The 25,172-nt window shown below is 38.9% G+C and overlaps 1 protein-coding gene across 2 annotated transcripts in view; it reads left to right on the top strand.

The window, feature by feature from the left end:
- Nucleotides 1-443: 443 nt before the first annotated feature.
- Nucleotides 444-25,172, top strand: part of LOC149228705 (coatomer subunit zeta-2-like) — a 52,358-nt gene continuing 27,629 nt past the window's right edge. For both annotated transcript variants that reach the window (XM_089378332.1, XM_089378331.1), the window contains exons 1-2: nt 444-602; nt 3,894-4,053. In XM_089378332.1, the coding sequence (XP_089234458.1) occupies nt 600-602; nt 3,894-4,053 (163 nt within the window). In that variant the 5' untranslated portion in view covers nt 444-599. The remainder of the gene's footprint in view (nt 603-3,893; nt 4,054-25,172) is intronic.

The raw sequence follows: 25,172 nt of genomic DNA, 5'->3' as shown, positions 1-25,172 counted from the left end.
TTATTGACTAGATAACTTTTAAAAACGTATAGTACAAAACATTAACATAATAAATAGTTAGTATCCAATTTTTAAGGTCACAACCCAGCGAGACACCAAATTAGTGTATGAGACCCCCTTGTTTGTGAGACAAGGGACACACTTCTGCACAACGATTTGATTGCTAAATCTACAAAAGCATACATTCTATCCCCTCTAGCTTTGAACATGTGACCTCTTAGGAAAAAACACATTAACATTAAAAAAATAAATCAATTAATCCAATAACCATTAATTTGGTTTATTAAATCAAATAAATATTTAAAAAATAAATCAATTAATCAAATAACCATTAATTTGGTTTATTAAATCTCCACCTTTAATTAAACTTATTATCACTCCAATTTATTACTTAAATTAATGGTCCATTAAATAAAATAGAAAGAATCAAACGCATCCATATTGTTCCAAAAACTTTATTTTAACCAACTTTATTCTCCACTTTTAAGAAGGAAGGGAAAATGAAATCGCAGATCCTCTTTGGGTAATTTGTCTGAACCGCCAGGCCTTGAATCCTCAATCCTTGCATTGGCGTCTCCCCGATCTTTGAAACGCAGAAAATGGTAAGCTTTGGCAGCTCTTGGCAAAAAATGCATTCATTTTTCAGTTGCCCAGTTTACATCCAATCCATACGCGATCTGTGTGTTTCAAATCCCCAATTTCAAGTTTAGCTTAATGGATCTGTTTGTAGGCAGTCTGGATATTCATCTATGATGATTTTGAACCATGTTTCAGTAGAAATCTAGCTTAGCATTACCAATGAAATTTAGTTTAACATGACTTTATTATGATTGTTTGTATTCCATGGATCTGTTCAAATGGAAGGAATTCAACATACAATATTTTCTTCCCAATGAAGTGATGGTCGATCTGTTAATAATATTTTATATTTTCTTTCCTATTTGAAATATAATTTCAGAAAGGGTTTTGCAATGTTCATCACCGCATGATGCAGGCCTATTCAAGGCAACGTTGATCTGCTGCTTCAGGGTTCGGAATTTCTTGTCTCTAGGTTTAGCTGTTGCTAGTTATCTGTCTCTCTATCTATCAATTATTTTTCTTAGAAAAAAAAATCTGAACTTTTTCCATTGCTGAAAATAAAAAGTTAAACGTTGTATCGTAGCCATAGAAATGACCCCTGTAGCATATCGTCAATGACAATATAGCTTAAACAAAGAAGTGAGCTTGAGGATGTCATGCCAAGTTCAAGAAATCACAAAAGTGCCCGGACTCCAAATAATATTTGGTCATCGGCTGAATAATGACATGCTATACAATAAGTTCCCTGGAAGGCAGGGTCTTCCAGTTAACCTCTGTGATCATTCAGGAAAGTGGCCCAACTATTATGCTGCATTTTTGTTCTGTTCCATGTAGTCATGGTGGAAATGTATAGCATTTCAATCTTTCTTTTAGTTCACTCAACATTGGCCCAGTGGATGTTCTTCTTTTTCCAATAAACTATCTACCTATATACGTACATATATATCAATTTTCATGACGAAGTCCACCAAACCAAATTCGATGGGCCGGATAGTCTAGATTTCATTGGGAGATCATTTTCTAATTGTTTTGAAAGAAAATAAAACCACTTAAAATGTATTTTAAGGTGTTTAATTAACAATACATTTACGTAGTCATTCAAAGTAAGTGTGTTCATAATTGAGCATATAAATTGGGGTTTGTAAGAAAGGGTTGGGAAAGTAAATGATCCACTTCATCTTCATCTGCAGCAATTTTGTCAGAAACTCTTGACCATTTCTGATTAAACTAATTTTGCTTTATGGTGCATTGCATTGGTTGTTCCTTTTCTATTTTGCAACTTAAGTGTCAAATTGCTTGTAAAGTTTAGTGACAAGGATAATTATAATTATTCGGTATGCCAAGATATGACATTGGCTGTGAATTTTTGTGGCAGAGATACTTTTATGCAATTAAAAATATGATAATTACATTGAAACAAGAGGAACAGATAAAGATATACCCTTAGGTATCAATAAAAGCTTCATATAGAAGGTAATTGCAGAAATTTTACTAGATAATTATAAGAGGCCGATGCAATCCTTTTCTCCTTGTTAGTCATAAACTAAATTCTTATGCCCATAATGAATACATCTTAACTTATTCAGTAAAAATAGTTTCCAATATGCAAAATCAAGATAATATCAACAGACAATGAAGCCTAAACGTATTACAATCTAAAGTGTACGGATTTCATTCAGATCAACCATTTTGGGAAGATGGGCCTGTAATCTGTAATGTCGGATGTCCTAGGGTAATTTGGCCCTTAGGGTTTCTGCTGTGACTAGGGTTTTTCCACAAATTAAATTATGCAACACCAATGGACATTCATCTATTCTTATAACAGTAAGTATGCATGAATGATATAAAGACTGTCAACAGCAATATGAAAACCACAATAAGCAGGGCTGACTGCCCAATGAACAGTAGATCTTATCCAACCAATAATTTACCAGTATATTCTGATTTCAAACGTCAACAGTTTAATAAAACAGCATTCAACTGTACTCCTGATAGTACTATTATTCTACTGTTATTACACTACCAACTCACTATCTACCAAGCTTGTGTGTTGTTAGTGGAGGGTCCTGACCAAAATCCGCTGTCAGAACAGACTCTTGATGTGCTTGTGCTGATCTGAACTAGTCTTAGCTGTTTGCAGGGGGTCCAATTTCACTGTTACAGTGGTCCGAGCCTTTCTGCTTTCTCCAACAATTCCCAACCCGCCTCTGCAATTGGTTTTCTGTCAGAATTGGGGCCTGAAGCCCTTGGCCTTGCGGCCCTGCAGTCTGCTGCTGTGTGCGGCTGTGGCAGGGTATCAGAAGACCGAACTTCCTGTGGCATTAAGTCTACCGCGGTACCAGATTTGCTGTCCAACAACGCTCAGAGTTTTGGCGCTGATCGCATAGAAGAGACCTTGCTGCTTAAGGATCGATCTCCTTAGATAGATTTGATAACCAGACAATCCAATGAACCGGGAGAGACTTACTCCAATTGCTGTGCTTTGCCAGAATAGAAAGGTGCCTAGGTAGAGTGGGATCAGCTTCCACCGAAACTAGACAAGGGATTAGCTAGGGTGGGATCACCTCCACTGAAACTAATCAAGAAAGGGTCTTAAAACCCTCAGAGCCTCAGGTCAAGAAACCAGAGATATTCAATCCAAATCGATGGTGCTAGAATGATTCCAAATCTCCTTTATTTATAGATTTTCCATGGGGTTCTTTCTAATGTGAGGGGTTACAAGTGCAACCCCCAATTGGGCTTTTTTCCCCAGCTACCCTAAAATTTACCCAATGTTGCCCCAAAAATTGGATAGTTGGGTTTTCCCCTTTATCAATGACTATAGCCTACGGGGTCGGATAGGCTATTCCCTCGTCCCTTGGGCAACTAATCGATAGGGGACATTACATAAACACTGGACTAAGAAGGATTTTGACACTAGTATAAGAGGCAGATCTGTGTGAAACAAAACTAATAAAAATGGTAGTCATTTCACTTTTTGCTTTCTAAACTTGAAGGAAATAATTTACTTTATTAAGCAGCTAGTACATTTCTTGAGTGGCTGCTGCTTCTCTCAACTTTATTAGTCACACGTGTTTAGCTTATGTTCAGACTCCACAGATAAGAACTAACTGTATTTTGAACTATGAATAGTATGGACTCTGGATAGAACATGTATTGCAGCTGGAACTTATGGTCCTTATTGTTGGACCATGATAATGTTTCTTAATAGTAATACTATGGTCCTTATTGTCAGACCATGATAATGTTTCTTAATAGTAAATACATTCTTTATTGTCATGTAGTATAACGGTTTCGGTTTGTTTCTTGTGCAGGAATCTTGTCCTTTGATCAAGAACATTTTGCTTCTAGATTCAGAGGGAAAACGGGTTGCAGTTAAGTACTATTCTGATGATTGGCCAACCCTTGCTTCAAAGCTAGCTTTTGAAAAATCTGTTTTTACAAAAACTCAGAAGACAAATGCCCGAGCAGAAGGTAACTATCAGTCCAGGGTCGACCTTGCAATAGTGTTAAATAGTAATGAGTTAAAACCTCTTGAGAGTTAGGTCATTATCATATACATTAGTGTTGAGCATTACCTTCATTTTTTAATTTCTTTAGGTGTATGGTTAGCAATGCTTTAGCTCCCTATGCCACCTCAAGCTCTGCACGCAATCTCAGCTTTTGTTACATTTTGCCTCTTTCACAGATGATTATGTAGTATGCAGTGTTTACAAAGTAATTTCTGATTGCTACTATTGGATCACCGTTGCTGTCAGTTAGCTGTGTTGAGCTTAAAATATGATATCAGTTCTTGTTGTTAGCCAATAGTTAAAACTTAAAACTGCGTTAACGTGTAAACCCTCAGGCATGGCTGCTTCACCAATTGTCCTCTGTGTTTGGCAGTGTGCTTTCCATGTGTTAATGCAGGGAATTGTTTGTGTTTAAATTCTTCTCAGACTGTTGCAGTGGAGAGAAAAGAGCATGCTTATACGTCTTACACAATTGTATAAAATCTATCAAATTAAAAGAAACAATGACAATTAATATGAACAAACCATTACCCATTTGTCATTTGCCCACAAGCGTAAAGTTATCAGTGGTCTACCTGATGACATTAATACAATACCTGCGATGTATATGGCTAGTCAGTATTGCCAAGCCTAAGCTTGTGGAAGATACAAAGTAAAGACTTCAGTATCAGTATGTCACAAACCAACTTTACATTTTTTCCATATTATTCCACTATTTCTTTGATCTATGCTAATAATGGATAAATAAGATGCCAAAAAGACTTCAGTATCAGTATGTCACAAACCAACTTTACATTTTTTCCATATTATTCCTCTATTTCTTTGATCTATATGCTAATAATGGATAAATAAGATGCCAAAAAGCTTCTTCAGCATGCATGCTAAATTTTGAACACATAGCTTAAGTAGCATTTCCTCATGTCAATTACATATTTCTCTGACAATGACTGTTTTGATCAACAATCTGACAATGCACAACTACTTTAGCAGCACATTTGATATTTATAGTTTAGCTTCCAACCCTCCATTGAAAAGCATCCCAATAAAATGCTTCAAAATCATCGGTACTATCTTGGGAATCAAATTGCCAAATGAGCTATATACTGCGACCATCCAAATTACTTCTGTGAGCTTTTGGAACATTGACAAGATCCAGAGTCTCAATTACTGGACAAAAAACCTTCTAACTCAGATGGATGCTCCTGTAGGGTTGTTTTGATAGCCAATATTGCTTGTGTCAGAACTGCTGCCTTCTGTTAATTTTATTAACATTTGTAAGCAATGAGCATCCAGTCAACTTGGAAAACCTGCCTTAACTCTGAGTGGTATCTTTTTCCTGGAGTCAGCAGTATCTTTATTATCAGGATAGTTGCTTCCCTGCCATATCAAAGAGCTTTACGCCAAAGATGGAAGCCTTTTAACACACCACCCGTTTGCAGCAACTGCATCATAACAGACTTTCTATCTGGATTTCTGATATAGCCCCGAAACTCTGGCAATATTGTATGAATAAATAACTCTGTTGCAATGAGATATAGGATATCTAGCTTGATTGCTTGCATATGGTATATATCAAAACACAGCACACATAATTCTTCAAAGTATGTCTCAAATAAAGAGCGCACTGCTTGAACAAATGTAGCCAGATTTGTTCAATACCATGTGCTGTGCATCATGAAAAGATCTCAGAAGGAACAAAAGTGGATTCATTCATAACAAGGACTGATTTTCTTAACTCATACTCCAAGGAAAACCTTGCAGGATCCCCCACTCTTCGCTGGACTATCCAGATGGAGGGTAGCTCAACTGCTAGCCACAATAACAGCTGGCAACCCCGAGGGACTCGATTTGATTTGAACCTGTGACCTAAGGCCTCCCCATTAGCAACATGCCTTGGGCAGATGGTTCAACTGATTGACCTAGCCCATGGGGATTCTTTTCTGTAGAAAGATTCTGTATCTCTTTATTTCTTCTTGTTGAAAATTGGCAGCTCAGGGATGAATTTCCTTAAATAAAATTTATTTTCTGACAATTTTGGAGTGACTTTCTAAAATTAGAAAGTCATGTCTAGCATCTCAAGCATGACTTTCCAAAAATAGTAAATCACCTTGCATCAATTGGTAATCAAGTATAGATGTTGGAAAATCACTTAACTTATCATTAATCAATCTTAATAGTTCAATTTTTGACTTAATCATCAATATTATCATTACCTTTATTATTATCCTTATGATATTATGACATTATTATTATTAAAAGGAACTTCAAGTCACCTTACCTTCATCACTTAATCACTTCATACCTCTATGTCTCACATAGCACATCGTGACTCTCTCTCTTAATGGATACGTTTCAGTCTCATTAAAGTTTTATCATAAAAGATTCTCTTACGCTCTCTCTCTTAATGGATACGTTTCAGTCTCATTAAAGTTTTGTCATAAAAGATTCTCTTACGCTTTTATTAATGCAAACATTACTCTCTCTCTTATGCCCTCATTAAGACATGGCATAATCCTCTTGCTCACAATAAAAGCATGTGATAAAAGATTCCTCTTACGCCTCCTTAATGGCCTGAGTTACAAAGGCATGCACACCTCCTTAATGGCATGAGTTACAAAGGCATGCATACCTCTCTAAATGGCATATGTATCTCTTCCTCAAGGCATGCATATTGCTCCTTCTTTATGACCAGACTTTGTTGCTCCTCCTATATATGCATCTCATATCATCTCATTCTCACTAATTGTGCATTGTGAAAGAAGGATTTGAACTTGCGAGAGAGAGTTGGAGAGACTTGAAGAAGATTGTGAAAGTGAGACTTGGAGAGTAAGAGCAGATTTTGAAGGTTGATTCAGTGTTTGCATCAGCTGCTGTGATCTTCATGCTACAACTTTTTGAGATTTGGGTGAACTTACTCATTCTTTTGATCTCTCATTGTACTTTTTATCTCTGCTGAACAATTGATATCTAATAGAAGAATCTGGTTGGGTTTAACCCTTGTGGGTTTTGCCCTGGTCATTTGACCTAAATTCTCCGTTTCTTATCTTGTTCTTGGTCGTCTTCAATTGTGCATTTGGTTTATGTTCTATTTACAATTGCTTAACTAATATTGCAACAAAAAGAAGTTTTGGAATAAGTAATTGTTACAACATAGAATATCACAATTTTAACACTTGTGGAGTAAAAGAGATACATTCCATACTGATCCCACACATGTTGGAAGGAACATAAAGTCAAGGACTAGATTGTAAACTAAAACATACGAAAAATCTATTATTCAGCTCTGCATGTAAATTCCCAGAATATGTTCAGAAAATTGACAATAGCAGGTGATTTACATGATTAAGAATCCACATGGGACTCAACATACAGAGTCCAGACTAATAAAAACCAGGTTAAGAGAAGATCTGTCTCTTAGACCAAGGGGTTACCTGCAGTGCTCATCATTGCATTGAATAGATAAAATTCCATATTGCATAGAGAATGCATGTTTAGATAGACCATTTGTCAGTGTGTTGTTTTCGCTCACTGTATGGAAAAAATTGACATGCTATAAACTGCCTGCAATATCTGTAGCTGCTGTGATCAATTTCCCCTGTCATCCATCCTATGAACAGCATGGAGTCACTATATACTTGAAGGTCCTCAAGACTGTACTCCCTGGCAATTTCATCAGAAGTGAGGCTGCCATGACTATGCTTGGTTGTTTGATCCTCCCCCCAAATTAACAACAAATTGTCACCATTGATTGTCAGATAGGTAGATAGTTCCTTCTGCTCCTGATTCCTGTGTTCCCTTGAGCTGCACCATCAAAGAAACTCCATGGTTTTGTTTTGTCAACCTCCAGGGATGCAACAAGCTTCCTTCTTTTTTGGCTTCTCATATGCTGAGTAGGCATTTTGAATTTTGCAAAAAAACGTGCAAGGGAGTCCAAAGGTGTCCATTAAATAATGCTTCACTCCTGGCCATCAATACAGTCCATCTTCCAGCCATAGTCCCATGGCTTTGTCCACTGTGGTTCCTGCTCACTTACCTTTTCCAGCGGATAAACTTTTTTCTCTACAACAGACTTTTAGAGTAACGACAGTAAAGAAATCTGGAATAAATGGTCTATACTTTCCGAATGTTCTCTGCAAAAGAAACATATTCCAGGAACCTCCCAGCTACGCGTTTGGATGTTGTTCCAAGTTTATGTATTCTTAGCCATTATTAGCCAAAGGAAAATCTTGGTTTTAAAGGGTCCTTCAGCGTCCAGGTGATCTGCTACCACCATTTCAGCGAATCATTTACTGGGTCTATGAACAAGACCTTATAACCAATTCTGACAATGTAAGTGCCTCCCTACTTGTTTCTTGTCCATACAAGTTTGTCCTCTTCAACCTGAATAAATACAGATGCTTGAGTAGGCGTTCCTAGATTCCTCCCATTCTAGGCCCAACTTCCAATTCATTTCGAAATGCAACATCCTCTGCAATCTGCCAACCACTAGTCCAAGACCCCGCACTTCCTGATTGCAGCAATCTGCAAGCTTGAATATATTCGTGCTGTGAAGGGAATCCAGGGTCCCCTCAGATAAGATGACTAATATGACCCCAGGTCAGCACTAAGTAGAACCTGTTTGCTATTTCTGATTACCCAGACCAAATGCTTCACAATTAGCAGAAAAACCTTCACCATCGCTGTCCATGTGAGAGAAGCACCTGTATAAGATTTGTGTCTCTGCTCCATTCCAAACAAGATCTTGGTTCTTCTTACTTTTGCATCCTCATCTTCTACCACATCCCTCCTGTCATGATCATTGTCCAGGCACTCCTGACTGCAAGTGCCATTGAGAAGTTAAGTAGCCTCTAGATCCAAGCCTCCATTTTTTTTGGCTATGCAAGACACTGCCACTTAAACAATAGTATACCATATTTGTCTTGTCCGGCAGAGGGCAGATATTGGAAATATTTTTTTTCCTAATTTTGTTGATAATCTTTTTGGGGACACATGCATGCAAGTGCATGCAGCACGAGTGCAGGAAGCGCGAATGCCGGGTTGCTTAGGGAATACCTTTGCCAGATTTTCTTGCTGTTGGGTTGGCAGTTGGGCATCCATAGATGTACTCAGATTTCACTGCTGCATAATAAAATACAACCCTCAATGTTGCACTGGTTTTCCCAAGTTGGGTTTTTCCAGGGACATTTGTCCAAAAATAATTGTGTTATTTTATGTGTGTGTGCTAGCATTTCTTCCAGCGTTTATTCTTCCACAATTTTATTTGTGTAAGTTGCAGTGTGATTTATTTAGTATTTGCTGTAGGAAACATTGAATAAATTGTTAATTAAAATAACAATTAGGAGAATAATTTCCAGTTGCTGCAATAAGATTCAGGTTTCCGAATTTTCACACTACCGACTACAAAAAAGACACAACCGACCCTCTTTTTGTTGATGTTTTTGCAGCATTGGGCAAACATTCTCCCATGGAGTCATGTTGATTTGACTCATAGTTGCGGTGGAGCGCCCCCCCGAACTCGCTCCCTAATCGCGCTCCGGGCGGGAGCGGCTCCGGAGCGTGCTCCTGAAAAAAATTTGCGCTCCCTGCCATTTTCGGGAGCGCTGTAGGGAGCGATCGCTCCGTCACTCCCGGAGCGAAATTTTAAGCCCGGGAGCGATCGCTCCCGAGCATTAAAAAATTGCTCCGGGAGCGATTCGGCGGAAAAAAATTCTGCGGACCTCAAAAAAAAATTAAATTATTTTGTTGTTGTTGTTGTTTTAAAAGCCCAATGGGCCTAAAAAAAATTCATTATCACTTCATTGAGTTGAGTTTCTTGGAGAGCAAGAGCAAATGAGCAAGGAGAAGCGAGGAGCAAGCCTGCAAAGAGGTAAGTAACTTAGTAATTTAGTTAGTTTAGTTAGTTTAATTTAGTTAGGTAGTAATTTAGTTAATTTAGTTTAAAAATCATGAATTTAAATTAAATTAATTAATCCCAATAAATTAAATTAATTTGCAGATTCAAAACCCTACAAACATCAAACACCATGGACCTGGCTATATTTCTTGGCATTTTCCTCTTCTTGGTCCCTTTTATGGTTATTATGGTGCTGGAGAGTAGAAAACGAAGGGGCCAAACTGAAGAGGGGGATGAAGAAGTTGGAGAAAGTCGAATTGATGAAAACCCCGGTGAGGAGGAGCTGGAGGAGGGTGAACATGACCCTCAAAAAACTAAACAAGACCAAACCCCATTGTGGAAATATGTTAATAGGGCTGAAATAGGGAGAGGGGGTGGAACCACTAAATTTCATTGCCCCCATTGCAACACTGATTACATAGGTTCATACACCCGTGCTAGAAGACACCTCTGCGGGAAAAGGCCATGGGATGGAGACAAACAAATAAGAATCAAAACTTGTATAGCGGTGTCAGCAGCGGATAGAGCCAAATACATAAGGGAAGAGGAGGAAGCCCAATACAAATCAAAAAAATCAAGGGGTTTGTTTGAACCAAGCTCACAATCACAAAGAACTCCTTCAGCATCCTCCCAAGGCAATGGATATGGAGGCACAGGGTCATCATCTTTAAGGCGTAGAACCAAAGCAGATTTCCTTGATGAGGGGTGTAGGAATGATGTGGATTCAAAGGTTTACAGGTTTCTCTATGCATGTGGGATACCATTCAATGTTCTTCTCTCACCTTATTGGCACGAAATGGTTTCTGCCATAAATGATGCCCCTAAAGGATACAAGAGCCCTGGGTATGACAAGGCAAGAACCGTTGGCCTTGATCATGAAAAAGCAAAAATATCACATTCTTTGAATAGAATGACAAGTTCTTGGACTGACCATGGGGTGTCCATTGTATCTGATGGATGGACAAATGTAAAAGGCAAGCCACTGATAAGTGTTTTTGCTGTGTCTGTTAGTGGTCCCATCTTTCTAACTGCACATGATTACTCAGACAAGTTCAAGACCGCCATCAACATTGCAGAAGCATTACTTGAAACAATTGACCGTATTGGGCCATACAATGTCATCCAAGTCATCATTGATAATGCTCCTAATTGTAAGGCAGCGGGAGCAATTATTGAGGATAAATACCCCAACATATTTTGGTCTGGATGTTTGGTTGACACATTGAACCTTTTGTTGCATGATGTTGTCAAGAACAAAAATGAACAATACCAATGGATTGGTGATTTGTACAAGAAAGGCAAACAAATGATAAAATTTATTACAAATCATAGCAATACCCATGGCCTTTTCCGCAGTCACTCGAGATTGGAGTTGTTGAAGATTGCGAAGACCAAATTTGGTAGCTATTACCTCACCTTCAGGCGCCTTTTGAAGGTAAGAGAGTCATTGGCTAGCATGGTATCAAGTCCACATTGGCAGGTATTAAAGGAAAGGGCTACAAATGTAGCTGACAGGCGAGGTTTTGAACTGGTGGAGGAGGCCGCTCTTGATGGTCAGTTTTGGACAAGTGTGAGGCAAGTATTGGATTTCACCAAGCCCATTTATCACATGATTCGGTTTGCAGATACAGACAAACCAGTGATTGGTGAGGTGTATGAGCAGATGGATACCATGTTGGGGCAAATAAAAGATATTGTTCATAACAGAGATCCCGACTTGTACAAACTGATTCACGATTGTGTGTGTGAACGGTGGAATAGACTTAATCTTCCACTACATTGCTTGGCGTATATCCTTACGCCAAAATACTACTCTACATCTTGGTTGGGCCAACCTGCAGCAGGGGGTGGGATTAGGACCAAACCCCATTTAGATCCAGAGGTAACTAGAGGATATTTGGAAGCATTAGAAAAGTTGGTACCTGACAGGGAGGAATGTGCAGCTGTGCGCCTTGAAATAGGCAGATACTTTAGTGCCACTGGTTTGTATGGTAACTTCCATGCAATGGACGACAGAGATAGATTTGATACTCTCACATGGTGGGAAACATATGGCGGCCAGGGACTTTTGCCAAAATTGGCAAAAAAAGTTCTTTCACAGGTTGTAAATACTTCTTCTGCAGAGAGGTGTTGGAGCACCTACATCTACATACATAATGTGAAAAGAAACAGACTCAATGAAAACCGAGCAGAAAGCTTGGTTTATGTGCACTACAACTTGAGGTTGTTGAGTCATTACTGTGATCGGGCTTATGAGGATCCCATATATAAAATTTGGGACAATCACCCAGAGGATGACAATTTGGAGGATGGCATTATACATATTGAAGAACTGGAAGAGGAACTTGTAAGGGATGAAGATGAAGCAGCTGCAGTAGCCATGCCACCCCCACCTCCACCTCCACCTCCACCATCCAGTAGCAGTGATCGAGGTCCAAGTCTTGTTCCTTTGCTGTCGCCACCTCCATCTAACCCTCACGTGGAGGTTCTAGTTCTGGTCGTCGGTCTGTGCCGGAGACTCCTAGAAGACCACCACGACCTGCTTATACTCCTGGAGACTCTCGTGGCAAGGGCCACATGTAGATTTACAGTTTACTTGTCTTTTTTAGTTTCTATTAGACTTTAGTTTTCATAACTGTTGAGTTTTAAGTCCTTGACTCTTGACTCTTGACTCTTTCATATCATAATGATATTTTTTGTAAACAATATATCACTGTGACAATGAAAATTTGAAGTTTGAAGTTGGGCCTTGGCAATTATAACTCATTGGTAATGATTGTGAATTATGAATATGATGCTTCGTGAAAGACTAAAGTTGTTTCATTTCATTTCATTATTCATGTTTCATTTTATAAATTTATAACATTTCATATCATGTTAACAGTTAGAAGTTAGGACTTAGAAATATCTAAGATATTACTTCTTGTAATGGTTGAACTTAGCTTACAAGTACAACTTTGGTGATCAATGATGATAAATGTTATTGAATTTTCAATTTTGAAAGCTTGAAGTTGAAACTTTAAGATTGAATTTGATGAATCATGATGAATCATGATTCACGAGACTCAATATGTTGTAGTTGTAATATGTATTTTACTAACTTGTGGACATGGTTGATGACGATTATAATTTCTAGATGATTGATGTGATATGGTTCAATGATCAATATATGTTTTTTTATGTCTAATTCATCATTCTACATGTTTTTGTTGACATATATGTATCAAAAATTAAAAAATATAAAAAATATATATATTTTAAAAAAATCGCTCTCGGATTCGCTCCCAAATCGGGAGCTTCTGAAAACGGTCGCTCCCGCTCCCGCTCTCGCTCCCAAGCAACATTGATTTGACTAGTGGGGGAATGATACATTCACCCAAGAAACCACGCTTATTTGGCTAGGGGTGAATGGCCTGGGGGCAGATATCCTCCCATGGGGTCATGCTGATTTGGCTAGGGGTGAATGGCCCACAGTACTCACATTGCTGGCTCTAGGGTGGAGTGATCTATTTTATAGTGTGGACTTGATTTTTTATCTAATAGGGTTTTTGCCCATTAGTGGGGTTAACAATTCTAGTCTAATGTTGGGTTGTAATGTAGGCTCCATAAGTGGGGATGAAGAGCCACCTCTATGTGTGTCTACTCAACATTAGAGCTTTATATAAATAGACAGACATGTGAGAGGCTAGGGAGAAATCTGTTGGATTATTTTTATCACTTCTATCTCTTTTGTTTTCGCTGCACGTGTGAGAAGGAAGGACAGTTTGACCAATTGTACAACCGAGTTGACCAACAACTTGACCAGCTGCACATGTGAGAGAATTTGACTGAGTTGACCACAAATTTGACTGATCCATACAATGTTGACCGTAGGATTGTTTGACCTCACGTGTGAGGGTTTTGACCAAACAATTGACCATAGGGCTACATGTGCAGATTGTTGACCAGACCACAAGTTTGACTGTAGGTGAGAGTTGACTGTAGGGCCAAACTTTGACTGCGGGCTAGTTTGACCAGGCTATTAACCAACATTGACTTTTGATCTGTTTGATTGGTTTGACAAGCATTTGACCAACTGTTGTTTTGACCAAGTTTGATTGGTATTTTGACTTGGATATTGGCACAGATTTCTAGACAAATTTCTGATTTGTAAACCTTGCTGAAAGACAATTTGTCCTTAAGAAAAGATTGTTGGGTTTTCTCCCAGGATTGGGTTTCCCAAGGTAAAATTATTCTCTATTGTGCATAGTTGTCTTTCTGTGATCTTTACTATTCCCACTGCATTCACTGTTGAGATTTTTTGAGTATAATTATTCAATGATAACAGTGGCATAAAATACTATTTGAAAATCATTATGAAGTAATTATCTGGCAGAAAATTGTATTCTACTGCACTTGCCATAGAATCTAAACATGGTATCAGAGCTTTGTTGAAAGATCAACTATTGAAGTCAGGTAAGAGATAGCATTCAACAACTTGATTAGATTTTAGATCTCTTGTCAAAATGGTGCCAAGTCTCAAAGTAGAAGATAGTTTGGACAGTGCTGCTAATTTTAGATCTTAGAAGACTAGGATACTCCTTGTCTTGGAAGTAAGTGAGCTTTAGGATCATGTGAAGGAAGACATTCCAGAGCCAAAGGGATCTGAGGAGAAAGCCAAGCATAAGAAGAATGAAACCAAGGCTAAGATAATCTTGATATATTCCATAAAGGACCACTTGATTCCACATGTTGTTGAGTTGAAGATTGCCAAAGAAGTGTATGATGCTTTGGTGGGATTGTTCGAGAGTAACAACACTAGCAGGAAACTAACCTTGAGGCATCAACTTCGTAGTGTCATGATGACTAGATCAGATTTTGTTGTCTCTTATCTTATGAGAGTCTCTCAGTTGAGAGATGAACTTAGAGCCATTGGAGATACCATTGATGATGCAAAGCTTGTTACAATGACTCTCAATGGATTTCCTTCCTCATGGGATCCATCTTTTCAAGGAATTTGTGCACGAGATAAGCTGCCCAAATTTGATAAGCTATGGACTAATTATGTCCAAGAGGAGGTCAAATTGTTTTCCAAGAACAACTTGCAGAGACTTGAAGATGAAGAAACTCAAGCCCTTGCAACTCATGCAAGGAAAGGAAAAGGAAGAAGAAATTTTGGAAGTTTGATAAGAAAGATATAGGTAGGAGACTGACTCTAGTTTAGGATCATAAGAAGAAGGATATGTCAAAGATTATCAATTGTCATACTTTTGGTCACTATGCCTCCTAGTGTCCTCAAAAGAAAAGGAAGGGAAAGCAGCATGCATCGACAACCGATGTTGATGATGATGAGCATCCACCACAGAAGAAGTCAAAGGAATATTTCTTTGTCTCCGCTCTTTCAGACACTATTACAGATAGTAGTGATATTTGGTTGGTGGACAGTGGTGCTTCTAGGCACATGACAGGTTTTTGAGATTCTCTCATAGATTTGACAGAGAGGGATTTAACATTGCAGGTGGAACTTGGAGATAATGCCAAGTATGCAGTGAAAGGAATTGGGACAACATCGTTTCAATTGGAATCCTGAGATTCTCTACATATGAGAGATGTCCTGTCTGTACCAGGATTGAAGAAGAACCTGCTCTCTATCTCAACAAGGGAGGATAGAGGTTACAGAGTTGCATTTGTAGATTGTTAGGTTCTTGTATGGCATAAGGGTTGGAGCATAGACTCAACAAAAGTAATTGGTGTTCGAGAGGGAGGAATATACAAACTGATAGGACGATCAACCTAGGCATTGGTACATGACAATAACAATTTATGTGAGTTATGGCATTGGAGATTTGCTCACTTGCATTACAGGGCTTTGCTAGCATTGAGGAAGATTGTTATAGGTCTTCTAGAGCTTTAGGTAGAGCATGAAGGTGTTTGCAGGGGCTATGCAATTGGCAATAATGCCAAGGGATCTTTTTCGAGCAATGATAGTGGGTCAAAGGGGACCATGGATCTAGTGCATTCATATGTATGCAGATCAATGACAATACCATCTTTGGGTGGTTTGTTATACTATGTGACATTCATCGATGATTTCTCCCGTAAGACATGGATCTACTCCATGAAGACCAAGGATGAGGTTTTCAACTAGTTCTAGGAGTTCAGTGCTCAAGTAGAGAATTTGACAGGGAAGAAGATCAAAGTTCTAAGGTCAGATAATGAAGGAGAGTATACTTCCAGAGACTTCATTAATTTTTGCAAGGAGGCAGGGATCAAGAGGGAGTGGATAGTTGCTTATAACCCTCAACAGAATGGGGTTGCGGAAAGGAAGAACAAATCCATTATGGAAGCGGTGAAGTCGATGATTCATGATCAAGATCTACCCATGTTCTTATGGGTAGAGGCATCCAACACCATTATTTATGTTCAGAACAAGAGTCCTCACCGGATATTGGAGGACAAGACTCCTAAGGAGGCATTCACAGGAGTGAAGCCAAAGGTTAGTCATTTGAGGATCTTTGGTTGTCCAATATACATTCACGTACCCAAGGAGAAGAGAAAAATTTTAGAACCTTTAGGAAAGAAGGGTACTTTTGTGGGATACAATGAGACTTCAAAGGCCTACAAGATCTACATTCTAGGACAACGTCATATTGAGGTTAGTCGAGATGTTACTTTTGATGAGGAAGTAGCCTTCAGGAGGTCCAGAGAGTCCCACATGGAGATTGATAGTGAGGAACAAGAGGCTCCAAAGAATGCAGTTACAGGTCCCTTTATTCCGGTTGATCATCCTTCAGACTATCAGGAGCCAACAGAGCCAGTAGAGATGTCATTGTGACTAGAAAGAGGTCGGCATGGCTTTGTGAGACTTCGCCAAATTTAGAAAGGCATGCAGCTCCCCGTGGTACCTTCAAGGAGAGTAGACAACCACAGAGGTTTTCAATTCATATGACATTGATGAGCCACAACATTGATTATGAGCCTTCTAGTTATGAGGATGTAATAGGTTAGTAGGTTTGGAAGGATGCCATGATGGAGGAGTATCAGTCTATCATGAAGAATGATGTGTGGGAGATAGTACCCACACCTAAGGGGAAGTCAATGGTGACTTCCAAGTGGATCTATAAGATCAAGCATGCAACAAATGGAAACATTGAGAAATACAAAGCGAGGTTTGTGGCAAGAGGGTTCTCCCTGTTGAGAAATTAATGCATGTAGGTATTAGGGTTTGATTTCTCTTTTCTTGATAATGACTTGTGATTTATGTTGGCTTCTTTTACTTCTTTATTATGTGATCTTTCATCAAGCAATTACCAAATTTTAGGAACACGTCATATTGAGGTTAGTCGAGATGTTATTTTTGATGAGGAAGTGGCCTTCAGGAGGTCCGGGGAGTCCCACATGGAGATTGATAGTGAGGAACAAGAGGCTCCAAAGGATGCAGTTACAGGTCCCTCTATTCCGGTTGATCATCCTTCAGACTATCAGGAGCCAACAGAGCCAGTAGAGATGTCACTATGACTAGAAAGAGGTCGGCATGGCTTCGTGACACTTTGTCAAATTTAGAAGGGCATGCAGCGCCCCGTGGTACCTTCAAGGAGAGTAGACAACCACATAGGTTGTCGATTCATATGACATTGGTGAGCCACAACATTGATTTTGAGCCTTCCAGTTATGAGGATGTAGTAGGTCAGTAGGTTTGGAAGGATGCCATGATGGAGGAGTATCGGTCCATCATGAAGAATGATGTGTGGGAGATAGTATCGACACTTAAGGGGAAGTCAGTGGTGACTTCCAAGTGGATCTATAAGATCAAGCATGCAACAAATGGAAACATTGAGAAATACAAAGCGAGGTTTGTGGCTAGAGGGTTCTCCCTGTTGAGAAATTAATGCATGTAGGTATTAGGGTTTGATTTCTCTTTTCTTGAAAATGACTTGTGATTTATGTTGGCTTCTTTTACTTCTTTATTATGTGATCTTTCATCAAGCAATTACCAAATTAAATGAATATGAAGATCACAAGAACAAGAGATACAAGATGTAGGCACTCAGCCAGGGAAAACCCCTCCAAGGGGGAAACCTAGTCCAACTCTTCCACTAGTAGATTCAAATCAAGATGAGATAATCCAAGACCCTTTAGACCTAGACAACGACCTCCTCCAATCACCAGGTCAACCCTTCCTTCTTGTAGATGGCCCCTGCCAAAGTCTCTAAGTGTCAGCTTCTTAGATGCAACTTCAATCCAGAATTTCGGCCCCAACTTTAGCCTAGAAACTTCACACGTGTGAGAGAGAGATGCCCAAGAACTCGATTTTAGTCTTCCCAACTTCTTCCTTCCTTCTCCTGCAACTTCGCTCTTCTTTTCTGCCTCTTTCTCTTGTAGATCGAACTTGTTGAGTGTGTGCTTCAAATAGGTCGAGCTGCCTCTCTATATATACTCTTTCTGCTGGGTCAAATAGCCCTAATCCAGGTCGACTTCATGAGGACAGGGCCGACTTGGTGTGGAGGTGACAAATGACTCTTTTGACTCAAAAATAAATCTTTTTACATGATACAAAAGCCCAAGAAGGGTCTAATAAAAATGACAATGACTTTATTGACTCATGACAAAACCTAAAAGCCTTCAATGGAGGCTTTGACCTAGAAAATAAATAAAAGAGCATGAAACCCATGCTTCAAAATAATTTTTCTTTTACAATAAAATTCTTCTCTTTCTTTTCATCAAGTACAATTATGAAGACCAACACTAGTTACATTCTTCAACACTCCCTCTTAACTAGGGAGGTATTCATAATTATAGAAAAGAACATGGAAGATCTCAAAATGATATGAACCATGGATATTTCTAGCACACGTAGTGTTACAAAGTAGATATTGACCAAGGTACTCTAATCAGGTGGGACTAAGGTGTACTCAAGCTTTAGCAACTCTAGGTACCATCAGGGTTTTAAGCTCTAACACCAAACCAGGGATTTAGGTGTGTATCCAAGGTCGGATCTCCATGACCAACACCACCCTCCCTACTTCGGGATCTAGACATCAACACATAGGCCGACCATATGTCATCCCAAGCATCTTGTTGCCAAAAGATGCTTTGTCTCCCTATCAAAATTAGTAACATCGACCAATCCAAGCATGCTTCTGAAATATTCTAACTTCTTATTTGGAAGAGATTTTGTTGACATGTCAGCTACCTGCTCATCTGTTAGAATATATTATAGCTTCACGACCCCATCTTGTACCAAACTCCTAATGTAATGGTACTTGTTATTAATATGCTTTGTCTTGACATGAAATATAGGGTCTTCAAACATCTTGATGTTGCTTTGATTATCACAATTTATCATTGTAAGCTCTAGAGACTTTCCAAACAAATTTGATGAGTTTTCTTAACCAAACTGCTTCTATTCCTACTTCACATGCAACAACATATTCAACTTCAGCACTACTTACTGCAATGGGATCTTGTTTTCTACTCATCCATGAAATCATTGCAGATCCCAAACTGAAACAACCACAGGTAGTGCTTCTTCCACTAGTCTCATTGCCACCCTAATCGAAATCGTTAAAATCTGTTTTTCTTTCCATCATACTTCAGGTAGTGATGAATTGTTCCACGTAGGTATCTCAATATATGCTTGACAACTATCCAATGGTCATGACGAGGCTCCAACTGAAATTGACTAAGAACATTTACAACAAAGCATATGTTAGGTCTTGTATTCACCAAGTACATCAAAGAGCCCACCAACTTATGATAGCTTGTAGGATCAACGAGACTAGAGTCAGAGCTTCTCAACTTCTTGAGATTTGTGATCATGGGAGTAGTCATAGGCTTGGAATCCATCATACCAAACTTTTGTAACATCTTGATTATGTACTTTCCTTGACCAAGATATATCTCACCGGGTTTCTGCCAAACTTCCAAGCCCAAGTAGTAATGCATGAGTCCCAGATCTTTCATTTCAAATTCTGTTGCCAACATTTTCTTGCATTCTAGAATTCTGCGCTCCACACCTGTAATAAATAAATCATCCACATATAAAATTATAATGACTAGTTCATTCTTCACTATCTTGATGTAGAGGTTTGCATCAACAAAACTTTTGACGAACCCAATCCTTAAGATATATGCATCCATCCTTGCATACCAAGCCCTAGGAGCTTGCTTCAAGCCATATAGAGCTTTCTTTAGTCTACAAACATGAGTATCCCTACTATTTATCTCAAAGCCTTCTGGTTGTTCAATATATACTTCTTCATCAATGGTTCCATTTAGAAATGTTGTTTTGACATCCATTTGATGGATATTCCATCCCATAGTAGCAGCTAGCGAAACCAAAGATCTAATAGTAGTATACTTGGCAGTGGGAGCAAAGGTTTCTTCATAATCTATTCCTTCCTTTTGAGAGAAACCCCTTGCAACAAATCTTGCTTTGTATTTGTCTATGCTTCCATCAACGACATGTTTGATTTTGTAAATCCATTTGGAAGTGACAACAGATTTGTCACTAGGTCTAGGAACGATTTCCCAAACCCCATTCTTCATGATAGATTGATATTCTTCCTGCATTGCTTTCTTCCATTCTTCTTGATGAGTAGCTTCTTCAAAGGTAGTTGGTTCTGCTTTGATTAACTTCGTCATGTATGTTGCATATCTTGAGTATCTTTTCGGTCTTTTGCTTTCTCTAAAAGATCCTTTAGCTGTTCCATGTCCTTCAACATCTTCAAGTGTAGTTTTTAACCAATTTGGCATCTTCTTTATTTCAGGAATGATTATAGGTTGAATAAGCTCACTTGGTTCTTCCTCGTTTTGGTTTGTAAGTGACTTGTCATGTTGCTCTTCTTCTTCAAATAGAGGTACATATTCTTCATCGGATTCGATTGGTATATCCTTGGATCTTTTGTAGGCATGGTTTTCATCAAATATAACATCCCTGCTAACATTGATTTGTCTTCCTTGATGTAGATTCTATAAGCCTTTGATGAATGGCTATAACCAACGAAGATACCTTTTATACTAATAGAGTCTAACTTCTTTTGCTTGTCTTTTGGAACATGAATGTATGCCGGACACCCAAAGATTCGAAGATGGTCTACTCTACTCATGGCTTCTTCCATTGTCATATTATCAAGGATTCTTTAAGGACTTCTATTTTGTATGTATACTGCTGTCATGGCTGCTTCTCCCCATAGAAATTTTGGTAGATCTTGATCAAATATCATAGTTCTTATGCATTCTTCAATGGTTCTATTCTTTCTTTCTGCTACTCCATTTTGTTCGGGGTTGTAGGGAACAATGAGCTCTCTCTTAATACATGCTTCTTTACAATATGCAATAAGTTCTTTTGAAAAGTATTCACCTCCATTGTAGGATCGCAAAGTCTTTATCTTTATTTCGGTTAAGGTCTCAACTTCGGATCTAAAATCCTTGAACTTTTCAAATACTTCATCCTTTGTTTTGAGAAGATTGAGCCATGTCTTTCTAGAGTGATCATCAATGAAGGTCACATAGTAAAGATAGCCTCCGAGAGAGTTATTAGACATGGGCCCACAAACATTGGAATGAATGAGGTCTAATATCTCCTTAGACCTTGTGTCACTGCTTGTAAAAGGTTTTCTAGTGTTCTTTCCCAAAGCACATCCCTTGCATACTCCTTCATGGTCTTCCTTGATGTTGGGGATGTCCTTTACCATTTGACTTAGAGAGGGCATTATCTTGTAATGAATATGCCCATATCTTCTATGCCAAAGTTCAATAGGATTGATCTCCATGTGAACAAGGGCTTGAGGAGATGGTGTTATAACTCTATATAGTCTTCCTTCACGAATTCCAATAACCTTTGCCTTTTCAATACTTGAATCCTTCTCCAAACCAAAACTTTACTATCTACAAAAGCAACCCTATCTCCTTTATCTTCTAAACAAGAATGGAAAGTAAACCCTATATCAAACCTGGGACATAGAGGATGTTGTTGAGGTGTAGCTTGGCTCCACTTTCTAGCTTCAATGATGTAGATCCAAGACCCTTGACTACATATCTATTGTTATCTCCTAGCTCCACTGCATGTGATGATGATTTTTTTGATAGAGTATGAAGTTGTCCACTTTCTCTTGTCATATGTGTTAAGGCTCCACTATCAATGATCCATGCATTGTCATCATCAAGTGTACCCGTAAGTGTAGCCAAGAATCCTTCACTCTTAACTCTCCTAGACTGATTGTAGATGATCCTTCCAATCCAACTTCTAACAAATTTCATGATATTGAGTCCCATCTTCAAATAACTTGCCATTGAGGGAGTAGCCTTTCTTTCCAAGATTGCTTTTCCTTCCTTCAATTGATAGCCAACAATGTGATCTTCAACTAGTCCTTCTTTCACCTTAGCTCTGATACCATGTTGAGAAATCAATGCATGTAGGTGTTAGGGTTTGATAATTTGATTCCTCTTTTCTTGATAATTACTTGTGATTTATGTTGGGTTCTTTTACTTCTTTATTATGTTATCTTTCATCAATCAATTACCAAATTAAATGAATATGGAGATTACAAGAGCAAGAGACACAAGATGTAGGCAATCAGCCAGGGAAAAACCCCTCCAAGGAGAAAATCTAGTCCAACTCTTCCACTAGTAGATTCAAATCAAGATGAGACAATCCAATACCCTTAGACCTAGACAAAGACCACCTCCAATCACCAAGTCAACTCTTCCTTCTTGTAGATGACCTCTGTCAAAGTCTCCAAGTGTCAACTTCTCAGATGCTGCTTCAATCCAGAATTTCGGCCCCTAGCTTCAGAATTTTGGACCTGCTGTAAGTTCAGAAATTTTGTCCCCAGCTTTAGCCCAAAAACTTCGCACGTGTGAGAGAGATGCCCAAGAACATGATTTTAGTCTTTCCAGCTTTTAACTTCTCCTGCAATTGCGCCCTTATTTTTTGCCTCTTTCTCTTGTAGATCAAACTTGTTGAGTGTGTGCTTCAAATAGGTCGATTTACCTCTCTCTATATATACTCTTTCTGTTGGGTTGAATAGCCTTAATCCAGGTTGACTTCATGAGGACATGGCCGACTTGGTGTGGAGGTGACAAATGACTCTTTTGAATGAGAAATAAATCTTTTTACATGATACAAAAACCCAAGAAGGGTCTAATAAAAATGACAATGGCTCTATTGACTTAAGACAGAACCTAGAGGCTTTCAATGGAGGCTTTGATCTAGAAATAAATAAAAGAGCATGAAACCCATGTTTCAAAATAATTTTTCTTTTACAATAAAATTCTTTTCTCTTTCTTTTCATCAAGTACAATTATGAAGACCGATACTAGTTACATTCTTCAACACTGCCAGAGAGAGGGAGTGGACTGTGATGAGACTTTTGCTCTAGTTGCCAGGTACACTTCTATCAGGACTATTGTTTCCATTGCTTCAGTTATGGGTTGGAAGTTACATCAGATGGATGTAAAGACTTCATTCCCTAATGGTGTGATTGAGGAGGAAGTGTACATAGAGCAACCTCGGGGCTTTGAGATGCATGGGAAGGAGTCTCATTTCTGCAGATTGGAGAAGGCTTTGTACAAAATTAAGCAGGCACCTAGGGAATGGTATTCTAGGATTAATGAATACTTGATGAGTTTGGGCTTCAACAAGAGTGATGTGGATCATTACCTTTACTTCATGGTTGTTGATGGCAATCCTTTGATCTTGGTGTTGTATGTTGATGATTTGTTCCTTATTGGGACAGAGAGGTTCATAGTCAGGTGTATGAGGGAGTTGGCATAGGAGTTCAAGATGAAGGATCTTGGCTTGATGCGTTATTTCTTGGGATTTGAGGTGTGGCAGAGACCAGAGGAGATCTTCGTCGAATAGGAGAAGTACACTGTCAGATTTTGAGGAGATTCAGGATGATGCACTGCAAGTTGATGGCTACACACATGACAACAAATTTGAAGACGCTAAGTGATTCTGCTTTAGATTCTGATTTGTTGGATCCCACTATGTACAGGCAGTTGATTGGATCCTTAATGTATATGGTTAACACTAGGCCAGATATTTTCTTTGTAGTGAACACCCGAAACCAATTTATAGTTGAGTTGAGGCATGTACATTGGGTTGCAACGAAGCATGCGTTGACGTACTTGCGTGGTATAGTTGGATATGGCTTGAGATATGTCTTAAGTGGTGAATTGAGGTTGCAGGGATATACTGATTCTGATTGGGTTAAGAGTGCAAAGGACAGAAAGAGCACCTTGGGGTGTTGCTTCAACTTGGGATCAACTATGATGTCCTGGTTTAAAAGGAAGCAAACTTCTGTCACACTCAGTATAGCAGAGGCAGAGTATATCGCAGCGAGTGCGCTAAGTCAGGAAGCAGTGTGGCTTTGGAAGCTGTTTGTAGGGCTATTCGATCTGGTGTTATAGAAGACCTTGATACATTGTGATAATCAACGTTGTGTTAATTTTTCAGAGAATACAATATTTCATGATAGGTCGAGACTTGAAACACATTGGGATCAAATCTTACTTCATCCAAGACATGGTGTAGAAGGGAGCAATGAAGCTCCATTACATATCCACAAACGAGCAGATTGCAGACATTCTCACAAAGCCACTGTCTAGAGCGAAGTTTGTATACTTCAAAGACAATTTTGGCATGATGTGTAATGTCTCCCTCACTGAGAGGGAGTGTTGATGTTTTTGCAAGATTGGGTAGACATTCTTCCATAGGGTCATGTTGATTTGACTAGTGGGGGAATGATACATTCACCCAAGAAGCCATGCTGATTTGGCTAGGGTTGAATGGCTCGGGGGCAGAAATCCACCCATGGGGTCATGCTGATTTGACTAGGGGAGAATGATACATTCACCCATGGGGCCATGCTGATTTGGCTAAGGGTGAATGGCCCATGATACTCACATTACTAGCTCTAAGGTGGAGTAATCTATTTTATAGAGCGAATTTGAATGTTTTATCTAATCGGGTTTTTACGCATTATTGGGGTTAACAATTCTAGTATAATGTTGAGTTGTCATGTAGGCTCCATAGGTAAGGGGGGAAGAGCCACCTCTATGGGTGTCCACTCAATATTAGAGCTCTATATAAATAAATAGACATGTGACAAGCAAATCAGTGAACATAACAAGCTCATTGATCTTTTGTAAGTGGAGGAGAAATTCAGCTAAGGAGAAATCTGTTGGAGATCATCTTTATCACA

Source organism: Pinus tabuliformis, chromosome J, assembly GCF_031772625.1.
Source record: "Pinus tabuliformis cultivar Carrire ecotype Pingquan chromosome J, CPIR1, whole genome shotgun sequence".
Taxonomy (NCBI): Eukaryota; Viridiplantae; Streptophyta; class Pinopsida; order Pinales; family Pinaceae; genus Pinus; species Pinus tabuliformis.
The sequence above is the reverse complement of the archived record's forward strand: the minus strand, read 5'-3'. Positions and strand labels throughout refer to the sequence as shown.